Source organism: Lithobates pipiens, unplaced genomic scaffold (assembly GCF_037356315.1).
Source record: "Lithobates pipiens isolate NorthernLeopardFrog02 unplaced genomic scaffold, aLitPip1_a1.2 Scaffold_1, whole genome shotgun sequence".
Lineage (NCBI taxonomy): Eukaryota > Metazoa > Chordata > Amphibia > Anura > Ranidae > Lithobates > Lithobates pipiens.
Window position 1 is genome coordinate 236,520,476 of NW_027507685.1, and position 17,237 is coordinate 236,537,712.

Genomic DNA, 17,237 nt, shown 5'->3' on the forward strand with positions numbered 1-17,237 from the left:
TGTCAATTATCTGGGACACGTGACAGGTACCGTATGATGTCACGGCGCAGCTCGCCCGATGCGCAGTGGGTGTCCGGCTGTGAAGCCACAGCCAGGGCGCCCACAGTTAAAATGCCGGTGCCATCCAGCGGAGGTGGTGAGGAGCAGGGCTTCGATTCTCCGCATTGCTGGTCCCTGGGACAGGTATGTGTCCAATTATTAAAAGTCAGCAGCTGCAGTATTTGTAGCTGCTGACTTAATTTAAAAAAAAAAAATTTTTTTTAAGCGGAACACTGATTTAATAACTGCTGGGTTTTTAATTTTTTTGCTAAACAAACAAAAAACCTTTTTTCTTCTTTTTTCTGTTATAAAATTTAGCAAATAAGTAATGTCTTCTTCACTGATGGGCACTGATTGACGTTGATGGGGCTGCACTATTAATCAGGGCACCAATGATCAGTATAAATGTCCCGTCGCAGAAAGCCCAGTTATCGGCTCTACGTTCCTCAGACAGTGACGGCGTTGAGGAATGGAGTTCGATAACCGGGCATTTGTTTACATGTAATCGGCTGTGATTGGACACAGCTGATCACATGGTAAAGAGCCAATGTCATTGGCTATTTACTCTGATCAGTGATGCGCCGTGTCTGAGGGACACCGCTCACTACCGATCGCCGCGCTGCATGCCAAGAATGGGGGGGGGGGGCCGTCGTATAATGCCCTCCCAGAACATGAGCTGTCCCACCCAGCCGTCGTTGTACATTAGACCAGGCTGGAACCTGTTAAAGAGTAATTTCACCTTTTCATGAAAAAGTTTACTGACCGACTGCAAAGACCTGGCCAGTGGCCACCCCACCCTCATGACTGCACTTGCCAGTGGAAGGTGCTTCTTTCTTCTGAGCTTCCCGTTGTCAATTATGATAAGTTCTCTCTCCAAGGTTGTGGATTTCAGTGTGAAGACCACTCTACTGGCAACACGGGGCACACCACCCAATACATGCCGTGAGGTCCGGTGGGGTTTCTAGGATATTGGAGTTAGGTCACCTTTACATTTTTCGTGAAAAGGTGAGCTTGCCCTTTAATACAACATTTGATTGAGAAACCAGTCCAATGACATTTGACAGGCCACGGTGTCCCTCAAGGTTGTTTTTTTTTTTTTCCCTTCTGATCCACTCCTATGACTCCCAATTCTAGCAAAGTGCTGAGCACACCTCCAAAGCACATAACTGCGCTGATGATTATGGTGGTTGCAAATTTTTGCAACTGTTTGCCCAACAGTTTTTCTGACCTATATTTAAAGAGGTTGTAAATCCTAGTTTAAAAAGAAAAACTGTAAGACAAAGGCATAATGAGCTAGTATGCAGCACAGTGGTGTAGTGGTTAGCACCTTCACCTAGCAGCAATAGGGTTGCTGGTTCAAATTCTGACCACGACCCTATCTGCCTGGAGTTTGCATGTTCTCCCTGTGCCTGTGTGGGTTTCCTCCGGGTCCTCTGGTTTCCTTCCACACTCCAAAGACATGCTGGTAGGTTAATTAGACCCTGTCCAAAAAAATGGCCATAATATGTGTATGTCAATGTTGTAAGTGTCGGGACCCTACAGGTTAAAGGAGCGCATAAAAGTTGCAGATGAACACCGGTGGCAAGAAAAGCGTCCTGAGGCGATTCAGTTCGCTTAGGTAGCGCTATACAAGTCACTCATTCATTAAGTGCAGAAGTAAAACTTTATATTTCCCAAAAAGGTTAAAAACACTTACAAAGGGTAGATGGGTAGGAGCACATCATATTAGTAATATGGCAGGTGGTCCGGCTTTTTGGTAGGGCAAGAAGTCTCGGGGATATCCGGAAGTGTAGTTCTATGGTAGCATATTCTGAAGTGGCTGGCAGATGGAAGTCACGACTCTCCTGGATACTGGGAACACAGCTAAGCTGTCTGAGACAGCATGGACACCAAATCCAGGAAGTGACGTCACCGGGAAGGGACCAACAATGCATTTCGGAACAGCTTATTGGTTCCTTCTTCAAGCAGTCATTGCTCTTCTGAAACGCGCCACTTGTTGATGACATCATGTCCGGATTGCTGTCCACGCTGGTTGTTGGTCCCTTCCCGCTGACATCACTTCCTGATTTGGCCTTCATGCTGTCTCATATGAAACCATATTCAATTACTTAAAGTGGAGCTCCACCCAAAAGTGAAAGCTCTGCTTGTTGCTCCCTCCACTGCCACATTTGGCACTTTAAGGGGGTTTTGACAGGTACCCGCTCCCACCTCTGGGTAAGATCGTCACAGCGATCTCTGAGGATTTCCAGCACCTCCTTCTCCCCCTCCCTCCCCCACTACCTTCTGGGACACACACAGATCCCAGAAGAGGGCGGTACCATTCAGAAAGCGCAGTGCTAATTGCACATGCACAGTAGAAACTGGCAGTGAAAGCCTGAAGTTTTCATTGTTTGTTCCCTTAGAGAAGATGCCACACCTGCCTGCCCCCCGAAGCTGATTGAATAATTGGCTCGGGGTGCCGACATCGCTGGATCCCTGGACAAGTGTAGCTGTTGTCTCCATTTTTTTCCAGAATGGAGCTCATCTTTAAATGTCCTTCAAAAGCACTTCAAAACTTAATTTGCATTTAACCACTTGCCCCCCCAGGCCAATTCTGACATTTCTCTCCTACATGAAAAAATCAGCATTTTTTTGCTAGAAAATTACATAGAACCCCAAACATTATATATGGGTTTTTTTTTAATTTTTTTTAAGCATAGAATACAATGGCGGTCATTGCAACCTTTTATCTTGAATAAACAAAGATTTCACCGCTCCAAGTCAAAACCACTGACAGGCTGCTAGCTCTCCAAATGGGGTTCCAGGTGCAGGCTCAAGCTATGAGTAAGCGCTGTTTGTAGCGTGAAACGCGTTAGCTATTTTATTCAAAAATCCTTTTTTGTTCCCTTTTTGCTGTGACGTTTTGTTCAATGAAGTTTTGCACTTGCATTTTGAAGAAATAAAGGCATCTAATTTTTACACAATCCGGAGTGCGGCTATCCAGAGTTTCGTTCTGTTTCTACACAACCTTTTATCTTGCACAGTATTTGCGCAGCAATTTTTCATCGCGTTTTTTGGGGGGAAAAAACTTTCATGCATTAAAAAAAAACAAAAAACAATAAAGTTAGCTCAATTTTTTTACATAATGTGAAAGATGAAGTTGCGCCGAGTAAATAGATACCTAACATGTCACGCTTTAAAATTGCACGCACTGGTGAATGGCACCAAACTTCGGTACTTAAGAATCCCTATAGGCGACGCTTGAAATTCTTTTACTGGTTACATGTTTTGAGTTACAAAGGAGGTCTAGGGCTAGAATATTGCTCTCGCTCTAACGTTCGTGGTGACCGTTTTCATGTGTGGGTGGGACTTACGTATGCGTCGCTTCTGCGTGCAAGCACACGGGGGCAGGGGCACTTTTTTTTATTTTATTATTAATTTACTTAAAATTTTCTAATTGGACACCTTAAAAAATAAAAAAAATAAAAATTTTTTTATCGTTTTTATTCCTATTACAAGGAATGTAAGCATCCCTTGTAATAGGAATATGGCATGACAGGACCTCCTTACAGTGAGATATGGGGTCAATAAGACCCACATCTCACCACTATGCTGGGAAGCCTAAAATAAAAAACAAAAAAAAAACGATCAAGGCTTCCCAGCCAAGGCAGTGCCATTTTTTTTTTTTTAATGCAGAGGCCGGGCGTGACGTCATAACATCGCACCCAGCCTTCTGGTGATCATAGAGACTCCGGCGACCATCTGGTTCGCTGGAAATCTCTATGGTGGACATCCGGGGCCGGCGGATCCTTTCTCTGACTCGCAGATCGCAGAGGTGAGTCGGTAGAAGCACCACCCATAAGAACGATCTAGTCACCTGTAAGAACGGCTGACCAGCTGCATATCGTGTATGGTGTAGGAAATCGCCGGCTAAAAACGGATATCTGAATGATGCCTGTAGCGTCAGTATACCACCACAAAGCCCAGGACGTCCATGGAGTATCTGATTATTATTTAAAAGTCAGCAGCTACACTTTTTGTAGCTGCTGGCTTTCAAATGAGTGGAACTCCATGTATCCCATTCTATTTTGGAATGAATGAACTTTACCTATCGAAAACCACATACACTGTTAAATAGTTTCATTAGAGAAAACACTTGCACCTTGTTCCTTCCTTCAAAGTTCGCTCGTTACTTTGGTTGGAAATAGAACGTCCATTTGATCCCACTAACGATTAGAAAATCTTACGAACAATTTTTAAAATGAAATATTTTGAATGAAATTTTACTAGCTTAAGTCTGTGAAAGGATTAAAGAGGAAGTAAACCCTGATGAGTTTACTTCCTCTTTTTTTCCCTGCAAGGTAAAGCATAATGGACTACTGTGCATCGCATAGTAGCCCATTATGTGTCACTTACCTGACACAGGAGCCAGCGAAGTCGCCGCTGTCCCCTGTAGTCTGCCGCACCATCTTGCTGGTGGCGTCTCGCAGCTCCGCCGCTGTCATTCGGCGAAGCCGCGATGACGTCACTCCGCGCATGCGCACGGGAGTCGACAAATGCGGCAGCTTCATTTTGTGGAACTCCGCGTTCAGTGCGCCCGCGCGCCGCTGTCTACGGCACATGCGCCGTAGACAGCGGTGCCTGTTTTCGGGCAAATATCTCCTAAACCATATAGGTTTAGGAGATATTGCTTGGACCTACAGGTAAGCCTTAATCTAGGCTTACCTGTAGGTCAAAGTGGTTTGTAATGGTTTACAACCACTTTAAATGTTCTGTCTGGATGTAGATGTTAGAGAAGCCATAAGTTCAAAAGTTCCAAGTGGAACTGGCTGAGCTTTATGGCTCCTCGCAAAGTAGGAATTGACGAGTTCCCTAAGCTTGCTTCAGTTTTTCTTGCTTTTAATCACCTAAAACACTTCTGTCTTTGACTTATTGTATCTCTCTCACATATTTGTAGGCTCCTTTTTCTCTAATAGTTCTAAGAACAGGTTTACTCAATTTCTTCATGGACAAGCCCAATGAATATTTTCTCTTATTTTCACCGACCGAACAGCTCCTCTCTGTAACTAAATGGGTTGTATAGCCTGCCATTAGGAGAAACTAGGAAAAATTGTTACACAATACACAGAACTTTAATCCCGCCCCAGGGGGACGGGCCCCGTGCATCAACCCTTCCCACTGCTCCTAGCAGCTTCAGTTTTTATTTTGCCTAGCAAGGAGAATGACCTAGGAAACCCTGCGGGCCTCTCGGTCCATGGTTTTTACTGCAGGTTTGCTGCTTTTTGTGCAAGATGAGAGATCTGAGATCTTCTATCAACTGCCGGCTGGGTGACAGGCTGGTTAATGAAATCCTTGTAGTCTCCCAGTCCGGCCATCGAGAGGTGAGCAGGTCGCAGCTACGTCTCCGCAGGCCACGACATGCCTCATGCTCCGGAGGTGGTCGGTGAGCGTCAATGCTCCGGGGTAAACATATGGCCGGGCTACTGATGTCCGGATCATAGTATACCGGGCCAGTAACCTTCCCTGTAACTGCGCAGGAGTTGGCTACCACGGAATGTCTTCCAGCTCTTCAGGACTGGTAAGTACGGCTCTCCCTCCTTCGGTGGGGGAGCAGCTGGGCATTCCCTGGGGGTTGATTCGGGGGCCACCTCACCTCCTTATCTTCTCTCCCAAGTCCCTATCACCCCTCCTTCCCCCTCTGAGGGGGGTGTCTGCATGCGCTGCGGGCGGTGTGTGGGTCGCTGTTTCTCACCTGTGGGGCTCTGTGCGGTTGCTGTTCAGTCCTGGTCCAGGTCTGGGGGTCCAAAAAGGCAGTTTTTTGTGGAGGATGTCTGTGTGTCAGCAGGCAGTTCATTTTTATTCTTTTGCGTCTTGTCACCTCATGGCGCCGTTCCGGCGGCCATCTTGGATTTGAGAAGGCTATAGATTCCCCTGGGGAGCTTCAGCAGACATTTTCCCTGGGATTCCTATGTATTGCATTGGCAGCCATTTTGTGGAAGCCGAAATGCTTTCTTCACCGCTGGCTCTTGTGACAGCTTGCAATGTGCTTTCTCTGGTCACTTCCTGTTTTCCCTGTGTGTGAGAGACACTGGATGGCTCTGTGCGGAGCGCTGAAGCTGTTCTGCAGAACGTTGCACTACTGTTAGAGCTGCTGCTGACAGTTTTTTCTCTCTCTGCATCTGGGACCTCCTAGGGACTACAGGCACTATTGTTGGCATTCACAGAACGCCCCAGGGTGGTGAGTCTAGCGCTAAGCACCCCCACCCCACGCGGCGGCAGCAGGAGGGTGGGACCTTCACTGTCCAGAAACTTTGTTTCTTCCCCCGAAATCCAGGCTATAGCAACCGGGTCACCTGCGGTTAGTGCAGTGTGCATGGACACCCTGACGGCGTTCCTGGACTCCTATGTTGCTAAGATAGAGGTGGCACGTGGAAGGAAAGGTGCACGTAAGAGACCCCTGACCCCCCCCCCCCCCCCATCCTCTGGGGAAAGCTCTGATGCACTCGGGCCCTGCTGCGGCTGGAGACCCCTGCTCTGACCTATCAGACGTGGCTGACCAGGACCGTTCGGACAGTGAGCATGATCCCCGTCCGGGTGCGACAAGGCGCTTGTTGGAGCACTTCTCACAGCTGTGCGTGATACCCTGAAGATTCAGGAGCCAGCGGATTCCTCTGCTGATGTACCGGTCCCCTTTGGGTCCCACAAGCCAGCACGTTCACCTAAGGTGTTCCCGTATTTTGACTTATTTTGACATTCATCTACAGGGAATGGGGTCGCCCACAACGGACCTTTTCGGTCCCCAAAAACTTGGTGGTGCGCTACCCCTTTGAGGAAAGCCTTCTCAAAAAGTGGTCGGCTCCTCTGGCCGTGGACCCCCCAGTATCCAGGTTAAATAAAGTAACCACGATCCCGGTTGAGGGGACTCCTGAATTCAAGGATCCCACGGACAGGAAGGCCAAAGCAGTGGCTCGTTCCTTGTTTACGGTTGTGGGGTCAGCCGTGCGACCAGTACTGGCATCCGCACTGGTGTCACAGACACTGACTGAGTGGGCAAAACTTCTGCACTGCGAATTGGGAGAGCAGAATGCCTCCCCTGTCTGCGTGGAGTTAGCAGACCAACTAGTGCATGTCCTTAAGTACATTTGTGACGCGGCCCTGTATACTCTCCCACTGTTATCCAGGGCCTCAGTGTCAGCCGTGGTGCTGAGGCGCCTTATTTGGCTGAAATGCTGGTCGGCTGACCAGGCATCCAAGAAAGCCCTGACGGATCTTCCCTTCCTTGACGACCGACTCTTTGGAACCTCGTTGGATGACATTATTAAGAATGCCACGTGTGGTAAGAGTACTCTACTCCCACAGGCCAGGAAGGCTAAGGAGCCACGCCGCAGGTAAAGGCCCTCCTTTCCGCTCACAAGCGGCTTTTTCGTCCGCGCGGTGCTTCTGCAAAACCACCCCAGCCCGACAGGACGCCCATGGACGGTCAGAAGTGTCCCTGGAACCGCAAGCCTAACAAGACTGCGAACAAAAGTGCTGCCACATGAAAGTTTGCCCCCACCCACATCTTGGGTGGGGGGTCGCTTTTGGGAGTTTGCAGCCCGTTGGACCTCCCGGTTATCCGACCAATGGGTCTGCGACCTGATTTCTACCAGCTACAAGATAGTTTCTCTCTTGGCTGCCAAACAGATTCTTCCTCTCCAGCATACCCTTGTCCCCGGTCCGCCAGGAGGCCCTGTTAGGGGCGGTGCAGGACTTGCTGACTCGCCATGATTGTACCAGTTCCAGAATTGGAACGCTTCCAGGGGTTCTACTCCAATCTGTTTGTGGTTCCCAAAAAGGAAGGGGTACGTCCAATCTTGGACTTGAAGGCCCTCAATCACTTTGTAAAAGTGCAGAGGTTCAGAATGGAATCCGTTCGCTAAGTAGTCGCTGCACTCCATCAAGGTGACTTCCTGGCGTCCTTGGACATTCAGGATGCCTACTTGCACATACCCATATGCCTTCGGTATCAAAAGTTTCTGTGTTTGGCAGGCGGGGAAGGCCATTACCAGTTTGTGGCTCTAACCTTTGGCCTGGCATCAGCCCCCCAAGTCTTTACCAAAGTACTGGCTCCAGTATTGCCGTTTGTTCAGACAACGCGGGATCGCGATCTTGGGTTACCTGTACGATCTCCTCCTGAGAGCTTCTTCCTCAGAATTAGAGGAGGATGTGGCGATCACCTTGCAGACCCTTCAAGCGTTTGGGTGGCTGTTGAACCTAAAGAAGTCGGTGGTGGTACCGACTCAGCGTCTGGAGTACCTGGGGTTACTATTGGACTCCAGGGAAGCAAGGGTTTTTCTCCCCTCAGACAAATTGCTGGCTCTCAGATCTGCGGTCAAACTACTGTTGAACCGCAAGTGGTCATCACTCCATTTTTGCATGCAAGTGCTGGGGCTCATGGTAGCCTCCTTCGAGGCAGTGCCTTATGCCCAGTTCCAGTTCCACACCAGAGTCCTGCAGAAGGAGATCTTGACAAAATGGGACAAATCGTTCCTTCCTCTGAAATGGACGGTGGTCACCACGGATGCCAGTCTGTCCGGCTGGGGTGGAGTGATGGGGATTCAGTCGGCTCAGGGCCTCTGGTCGATGGAGGAATCCAAGTTGCCCATCAATCTGCTCGAATTGAGAGTGATCGGGCTGTGCCTCCACACATCGTCGACGTGTCTTCAAGGGCGTCTGACCAGGATACAGTCAGACAACGCCACGGCTGTGGCGTATATAAATCACCAAGGGGGAACAAGAAGCTCAGCCGCTGCTCGGGAGGGCGCTCACATACTTTGGTGGGCAGAGCGACACGTTCCGGCCCTGTCGGCCGTTTACATCCCCGGGGTGGGAAATTGGCAGGTGGACTATCTGAGTCGTCAGTTGCTGGATCCGGGACAATGGGCATTGCACCCCATGATATTCAGGCGGCTGTGCCTGAAGTGGGGCACACCAGATGTGGATCTATTGGCCTCCCGGCTCAATCGGAAGGTGCCATTATTCGTGTCCAGGACAAGAGATCCGTGGGCAGACGCGCTGGTGGCTCTGTGGGATCAGTACCAGCTGATCTACGCCTTTCCTGCGCTAAAACTGTTGCCACGTCTGCTTCGCATAGTGGAAGCCGAGGGGATTCCAGTAATCCTGGTTGCCCCAGATTGGCCTCAGCGGGCCTGGTACGCAGACCTGGTGCGCCTGGTGGCAGACGCTCCCTGGCGACTGCCGTTGAGAGAGGACCTCCTTCTCAAGGTCCAATCCTTCACCCTGCTTTACCATCGCTGGCTTTAAAGTGGTTGTAAACCCTTACAACCAACTTTGACCTACAGGTAAGCCTAGATTAAGGCTTACCTGTAGGTCCAAGAAATATCTCCTAAACCTATACGGTTTAGGAGATATTTACCCGAAGACAGCCACCGCTATCTACGGCGCATGCGCATGGGGCAGGCCGCAGATCGCAGCGATATGCCGCGAGTGTCGGCTCCCATGCGCGCGAGTGACGTAATCGCGGCTCCGACAAATCACAGCGCCGGAGCCGCGAGACCCGGAAGTCGCTCCGGGATCCATGGCAGCGGCGAAGAGGAAGACTGAGTACCGCTTCGGGGGCTTCGTTCTCAGGTAAGTTATTCATAATGAGCTAGTATGCTATGCATACTAGCTCATTATGCCTTTGCCTTACAGGGTGCGCTTTACTTCCTCTTTAATGGCCTGGCTATTGAAAGCCAGGTTTTGAGGAACAGGGGTATATCGGACATGGTGATTCCAACTATGCTGAGGGCACGGAAATCTTCTTCCAGGAAGATATACCATTGTACTTTGAAGGCCTACATCTCCATGTGTGAGGAGAAAGGGTGGCATCCGCGCTCTTTCTCTATATCCAGGAACCTGCTGTTTCTTCAGCAAGGTGTAGACCAGAGGTTGGCGTTGAGCACCATCAAGGGGCAAATTTCAGCTCTGGCTGTCTTTTTTTTTTTTTTTCAAAGACCCCTGGCATCTCACTCATTAGTGAGTACCTTTGTACAGGGGGTGTGACATGTAGTCCCTCCGGTGTGTCCTCCGTTACCTCCGTGGGATTTGAACCTGGTGTTGGCGCTTCAGAAGCCGCCGTTTGAGAATATCGGGGAGATTCCTCTGCTGACACTTTCACAGAACGTGGTCTTTCTGGTGGCCATCACATCGGCCAGGAGGGTTTCGGAACTGGCGGCCTTGTCCTGCAAGTCGCCTTATCTAATCATCCACAGGGATAAGGTGGTGTTGGGTCCGCAACCGTCCTTTCTACCTAAGGTGGTCTCGGCCTTTCATATCAATGAGGACATTGTATTGCCATCATCGTGTCCTAAGCCGAAGCACCCCAAGGAGGTGGCCCTTCACACTCTGGATGTCGTTAGGGCTCTGAAGATGTACTTGTCTGCCACGGCTTCCTTTCGGAAGTCAGACTCACTGTTTGTTTCAGTGGCTGGTCCTAAGAAGGGCATGGCGGTTTCGTCGGCCACCATTTCCAGATGAATCAGACAGATTGAAGTACAAGCCTACGCCTTGAAGGGGCAGGTGCCTCCCTTTCCAGTCACGGCCCACTCTACAAGAGCAATCGGAATGTCTTGGGCCTTCCGACACCAAGCCTCTGTCGCTCAGGTGTGTAAGGCGGCGACCTGGTCGTCTGTCCATATGTTTACCAAGTTCTACAAGGTAGACGTCAGTGCTTTGGCTGATGCCTGTTTTGGCCGCAAAGTTTTGCAGGCGGCCATGTAGTTGCAATTGAATTTTTTTCCTGATTTTTCGATAAAAGCGCAGTACTGTTTGGTTAATGCACTGTTGCATTACTTCCGCAATGTTACGGTCTTGGGGAACACTCCTGTTGAGGATACCCGGTTATATAGCGGTGTTTTTCTACACGCTGCCGTTTTTTTGTGGGTTTAGTTTCACTAGTTCCCACTTGCCATGGTGGATGAAGTTTTTATGCTGTTTTTTCCCCACCCCTCGTTTGGCACTGCTTGGGGACGTTCCATTTAGTTACAGAGAGGAGCTGTGTCGGTCGGTGAATATAAGAGAAAATAGGATTTTTTGTACTCCCATAAAATCCTTTTCTCTGTAATTCACTGACCGACACAGCACCCGCCCCTCCTTTTTTCTACGTTCTACTGCTTGTTGACGTACTGAAGCTGCTAGCAGCAGGAGGAGGGTTGATAGCACGGGGCCCGCCCGGGGCGTGATTAAAGTTCTGTGTATTGTGTAACAATTTTGCCTAGTTTCTCCTAAATGGCAGGCTATACAACCTATTTAGTTACAGAGAGGAACTGTGTCGGTCGGTGAATTACAGAAAAAAGGATTTTATGGTGAGTACAAAAAATCCTATTTCCCCCCCCCCCCCCCCCCCCCATTGCGATATCGTCTTTTCTGTGCCCGGGCAGATGCCCTGGTGCCTCCCAGTTAAATCATTGCCTTTTGCTATTTATTTTTATACGTTTTGAAGTAGTTACGCAGATGTTAGACTTTGCCACATACTTTATGGTTTGCGTGTTCCACTCTCATTGTCTGATCTTCTTCTTCTTAGGTGGTCACCATGCCTGGCAGTGAGAGCATCCAAATGGACTTTCCCCACTACAGCTCTGTGCTTCTAAACACCCTGAACAAGCAGCGGTTGGAGGGGAAATTCTGTGATCTGTCCATCCATGTCCAAGACCGCGTATTTCGAGTTCACAAGACGGTCCTGGCTGCCTCCTCCCCATACTTTCACGACAAGCTGCTGTTGAATGACACCAATTGTTTGGTTCTTCCAGCTGTTATCCAACCTGATGCATTTGAGAACCTGCTGCAGCTTATCTACTCTGGGAGTCTGTCCCTTGAAATGGAGGCCTTGCCATCCCATCTCTTGGTGGCCAGTGGTCTTCAGATGTGGCAAGTGGTAGATCGATGTTGTGAACTTCTTAAGGAGAGGCAAGTGTGTACTCCAGCTTGGTCAAGCCGAGCCAGTGAAAGTCAGTCGCCCAGCAGCAGTTTTCAACCTCCGCATGATGTCAAGCCACCCATGGTGGGCGTAGTGAACTCGGATGATGAAAATGTGATCAAAGTACGGGTTTCTGAGGAAGAGGAAGAAGAGAGGAAAAGTGCAATTTGCTCGTATGCCCTTCCTTCATCATCGTCCTCTCTTGTAAGCTCCAATGTTATCTTTCTCAAGCAGGAGAACACCGATGATGATAGCGGCTATCTGAAAGCTTTTCAGGTGACAGAGGTGAAGCAGGAGATAGACACAGTGAAATCAGAGTACCCTTCAGAGATGAGCTTTGTGGTGCCTCTTCCGTCCCCACCTACATCTTCTGACATGTCTCTTTGTCTTCCAAACAAGTTATACGCGGAACCTGAATCTCCCTCCTTCTCTATCTCTAAGCCGTTGGACCTGCACGGCAACGAGATTGTCGCACCCGCCCTTCAGGCCCAGACTATTCATGCCCCCATTAAATTTATAGCTGCCCCAGATGGGAAAAAATTTGGCTGCCTGTGTGGGAAACGCTTCGCCGTGAAGCCCAAGCGGGATCGCCACATCATGCTGACCTTTAGCCTGCGCCCGTTTGGCTGCTCCGTCTGTAACAAAAAGTTCAAACTCAAGCACCACCTCACGGAGCACATGAAGACCCATGGCACCAACCTTTACTCGTGTGAAGATTGTGGTCGCAAATTCCGTGTAGAGACCTGCTACCAGAAGCATAAGGAAGCTTGCAAGGGACAGAGGTGGGCGGGAATTTGCTGGAACTATAATTAACCGTGCTTTTCTCTTCCTTTTTTTATTTTTTTTATTTTATTTTTTATTTTTATTTTTTTTAATCCAGAACCCTGTGGACGGAATTATAAAAATGAGGCCTTCTGATTTAGAAATATTGACACTAGCTTATTGTTTTCAGGAGCCTTCTAAAAAGATCGTTTTCCCCCGTACCAGGAACTGTAGACCTAGGACAGTACTTTTGTAGCCTCCGGTACTGCTTGTAGAGCATCTTTGTAGAGCTGAAAATAAATTCGTAGTAGGGTGAATGGCTTTTAAAAAACAAAAAACAAAAACAAAAAAACCCCTGGTCTCATTGTCTGTTTTAATGTGGTATATTGTGCTCAAGATCAGATGGGACCGGCCGACAGTCGTAACATTGTTTTATTTTAGATTATTTTAGGCACGATAATATATCCCTAATAACAAAAGGGGAAAAAATACTTTTTTTTTTCCCATTTATGAAGAAATATGGCAATTATATCATATCATCTGCGACTAATGCTGCCTGTTTTAAGAAGACTTGACAATACCTTAATCCCTGCTGTAATGTGTTGAAAAAGGTTGGATTGTCATTTAGAGTACAGGCACTAAACGGTGAGAAATGTAACTTGGGTTTAATAGTAAAGGTGGTGGCATAGGACAGCTCTTTATATAACCATATACTTATAGGCTTCAAGCCCGTTTACTTTCACAACTAAGTGTGTGTTATAACACCCACATACATTACAATCAAAAGCCCTTTGGCTTTTTTATTTTTTATTTTATTTTTTATAAGGGGTCTATCTACAAAAAAAGAGAAATACAGCCAATACAAATAATCACTGTAATTTGCTTGTATTTATTTTCTTTGTCAACTTCGTCTAGTAACCATAATGCAGTGTTTTTCTAATTGCGGTGTTTCCAGAAATAACAGGATTATGGCCACTAGATGGAGCTGAAGATCATAGAAAAAAAAACATACAGGCATACCCACACTTTACGTACAATCGCAAGTATAGACATACCCACGGGTAGGTAAAGTGCCTCGCAAGTATGGACACATTGGCATCTTTGGGTAGTCTTGGTCATCTTGACATGGCACTGCTCTCGGGTTTTAACATTGGTGTCCTATGGGAAATCTTGGTCATCTTGACATGGCACTGCTCCCCCGAACCATGAATGAAAGGGACACCAAACTTGGGGAGCACCGAGAGGGGACCCAGGACTACAACATATCATCTGATCTTGGGGTTGGCCAGCTTGCCTAGGTAATCTACCATGTTGTAGTCCTGGGTCCACTTAACATGCTCCCCATGTTTGGTGTCCCTGTCGCTTATGATTCGGGAGCAGTGCCACGTCAAGCTGACCAAGATTTCCCATAGACGCCAATGTTAAAAAAAAAAAAAGGAGCAGTGCCATGTTAAGCTGACCAAGATTTCCCATAGACGCCAATGTTAAAAAAACGGGAGCAGTACCATGTCAAGCCGACCAAGATTTCCCATAGACGCCAATGTTAAAAAAAACGGGAGCAGTACCATGTCAAGCTGACCAAGATTTCCCATATAGCTGGTGTATTTGCATGCATTGAGAAGTGAAAAAAAGGCATTGCTTCACTTTTAAGTACATTTTTCGTTTAACATACATGCTCTCGCCACATTGTGTATTTAAAGGTGGGGGTATGCCTATAACACACGTTATAGCGATTATCCTTGGCAACTGTGTGAATGTTTGAGGCATTCGCACAGGGAATTATATATATATATATATATATATATATATATATATATATATATATATATACACATTTTTTTTTTTTTTGTTTTTTTTTTTCATAAATAAGACCCCAAAGTGTAGTTATTCCCAATCAAAAAAATTTCAATTGGATGAGACGGATTTATTTTTTGTTGCAGTGTGCTTGTAGGATCTTTTGCAAAGCTTGAAAATATTGTGCGCACAACCTATTTTTTAGTTATTTTTTGTTATTTTTTTAACACTTACTTAGTAAGGGCTCATTCACATGGGCTCAGAAGCCTGTACAGCTTGCCAGAGCCATTTATGTTGTAAATGTACAGATGCAAGTGTACATCCAAATTTGAGAGGCTAGCAAGGATGGGGGTACAGCCTCAAACGCAGACAGTGTGCTCACTGTACAGGCCTCTGTGTCAGTGTGAATGAGCCCTTATTGATTTTATTTTTTTAAAGTAAATAAAAAGAAAAGAGGCCAATTTTTTTTTTTTTTTTTTTCTGAACTAATGGTTATAATGTATGTGTGTATGTGAAGTCTGCATTGCATAAGGTTTTGGCAATAATCAAAGCAGTTTTTGTGATTCCTTGGAATCTGGGGAAGGGTGTCTCACCTTGTCAGAGCTGAGTGGGATTGTTGGGGTGCAAATTGGGATAGCTTGCTGCCATTTAAAGAGGGTGTTCACCAAGGGCTGCAGATACTGATGATGAGACTACTGAGGCTCCATCGTAGAGCTGGGGCACGTCTGCAATATGTTTGTTTACCTTAAAACCTTCTTAAGTTATCATGCCCTTTCGAGTATAATGCATTCAGATCCGTTTTGGAAGGTTGTGGGTCCAATGCACACATCTGTTCTATGGTCTGTATTCCCCAGTAACACTGAGATGCATAAACCTAAACGAAAATGTTCTGCGATTGTAGTCCCTTTTTTTTTTTTTTATTGATTTTATGCGCATGCTAGCATGCATAACGCCACCACTGGTGATTCTGAATTCAGTTGTACTGAATGACTAAAGGCTGAGATCATTTGGCGCCGCTGCCTACTCTTTGTTTATGTTTACATCTCTCCGAATGGGTCCATTCACTAGGCAGCTGCGCAGGCGTGTATTGACCTTGGCCTTCGGTCATTTTGAAGAATTGAAGGCGCGTGTCATTCTGGGTCACTGCCGCTGCCTACACTGTGTTTTAATGTTTACATTTCCTAAATGGGCCATTCACTAAGCAGCGGTGCAGGCTCAAATGACCTCAGCCTTGAATAACTAAAGGTGCAAGTCATTCTAGCCTGCTGCTACTGCCTACATCGTGTTTATGTTGATATCTCTGTCTGAATCATTCGCTAGACATTGGTGCAGGTGCAAATGACCTCGATCTTTGGTCATTTTCAATAACTGAAGGTTCAGGTCATTCTTGGCCGCTGCCCACACTGTTTATGTTGACATGTCTCCTTGAATGAGTCATTCGCTAGACATCAGTGCAGACTCAAATGACCTCGGGCTTTGATCACTTTCGATTACTGAAGGCTCCGGTCATTCTAGCCTGCCGCCGCTGCTTTCTTTGTTTATGGTAACATCTCTCCCTGGTCTTGAATGAGCCATTAGCTAGACATTGGTGCGGGTGCAAAAGATCTCGCTCTTTGGTCATTTTCAATAACTGAAGGTCCAGGTCATTTTTGGCCACTGCCGCTGCCCACACTGAGTTTATGTTGACATGTCTTCCTGAATGAGTCATTCGCTAGCCATCAGTGCAGGCACAAATGACCTCGGGCTTTGACCATTTTGAATTACTGGAGGCGTCGGTCATTCTAGGCCGCCGCCGCTGCTTACGTTTTTTGTTTATGTTGACATCTCTCCCCGGCCTTGAGTGAATAATTCGCTAGACATTGGTGCAGGCGCAGCTGACGTCGGCGATTGATCAATTAGAATAACTGGAGGCCCATGTCATTCTAGGCTGCCGCCGCTACTTACTTTATGTTGACATCTCACCCTGGCCTTGAATGAGTAATTCACTAGACATTGGTGCTTGATCATTTAGAATAACTAGAGGCGCAGGTCACTGTAGGCTGCTGCCGCTGCTTAGCTTGTTTATGTTGACATCTTTCCCCGGCCTTGAATGAGTCATTCGCTAGACATTGGTGCTTGATCATTTTAGAATAACTAGAGGCACAGGTCATTGCAGGCTGCCGCCGCTGCTTAGCTTGTTTATGTTGACGTCTCTCCCCAGCCTTGAATGAGTCATTCGCTAGACATTGGTGCTTGATCGTTTTAGAATAACTAGAGGCACGGGTCACTGTAGGCTGCCGCCGCTGCTTAGCTTGTTTTATGTTGACATCTCTCTCCGGTCTTGAATGAGTCATTCGCTAGACATTGGTGCTTGATCATTTAGAATAACTAGAGGCACAGGTCACTGTAGGCTGCCGCCGCTGCTTAGCTTGTTTATGTTGACATCTCTCTCCGGTCTTGAATGAGTCATTTGCTAGACAGCAACACAGAATGACCCCGGCCTTCAGACATGACTGCCTTGAGGTCCTTCTGTACCTCGGCTACTGCCTAGTACGTCACTCATTCAGGGCCAGGGGGAGATGTCTACATAAACAGTGGCGCATAAGGACACACACTGTTAATGTATAGCGATACGGAACAATTTGCTATTTTTTTTATTTTTTATCAGAAAGATCCTGCGCACATTTAAGACCTAAAACTGAAGGTGTCAGTGTGCCCCAAACAAATG

At 47.3% G+C, this 17,237-nt stretch overlaps 1 protein-coding gene across 1 annotated transcript in view; it reads left to right on the forward strand.

The window, feature by feature from the left end:
• Positions 1-14,493, forward strand: part of ZBTB9 (zinc finger and BTB domain containing 9) — a 28,238-nt gene extending 13,745 nt beyond the window's left edge. Inside the window, exon 2 of the mRNA XM_077484731.1 lies at positions 11,582-14,493. Coding sequence (XP_077340857.1) covers positions 11,591-12,787 — 1,197 coding nt within the window. The 5' untranslated portion in view covers positions 11,582-11,590 and the 3' untranslated portion in view covers positions 12,788-14,493. The remainder of the gene's footprint in view (positions 1-11,581) is intronic.
• Positions 14,494-17,237: the final 2,744 nt, after the last annotated feature.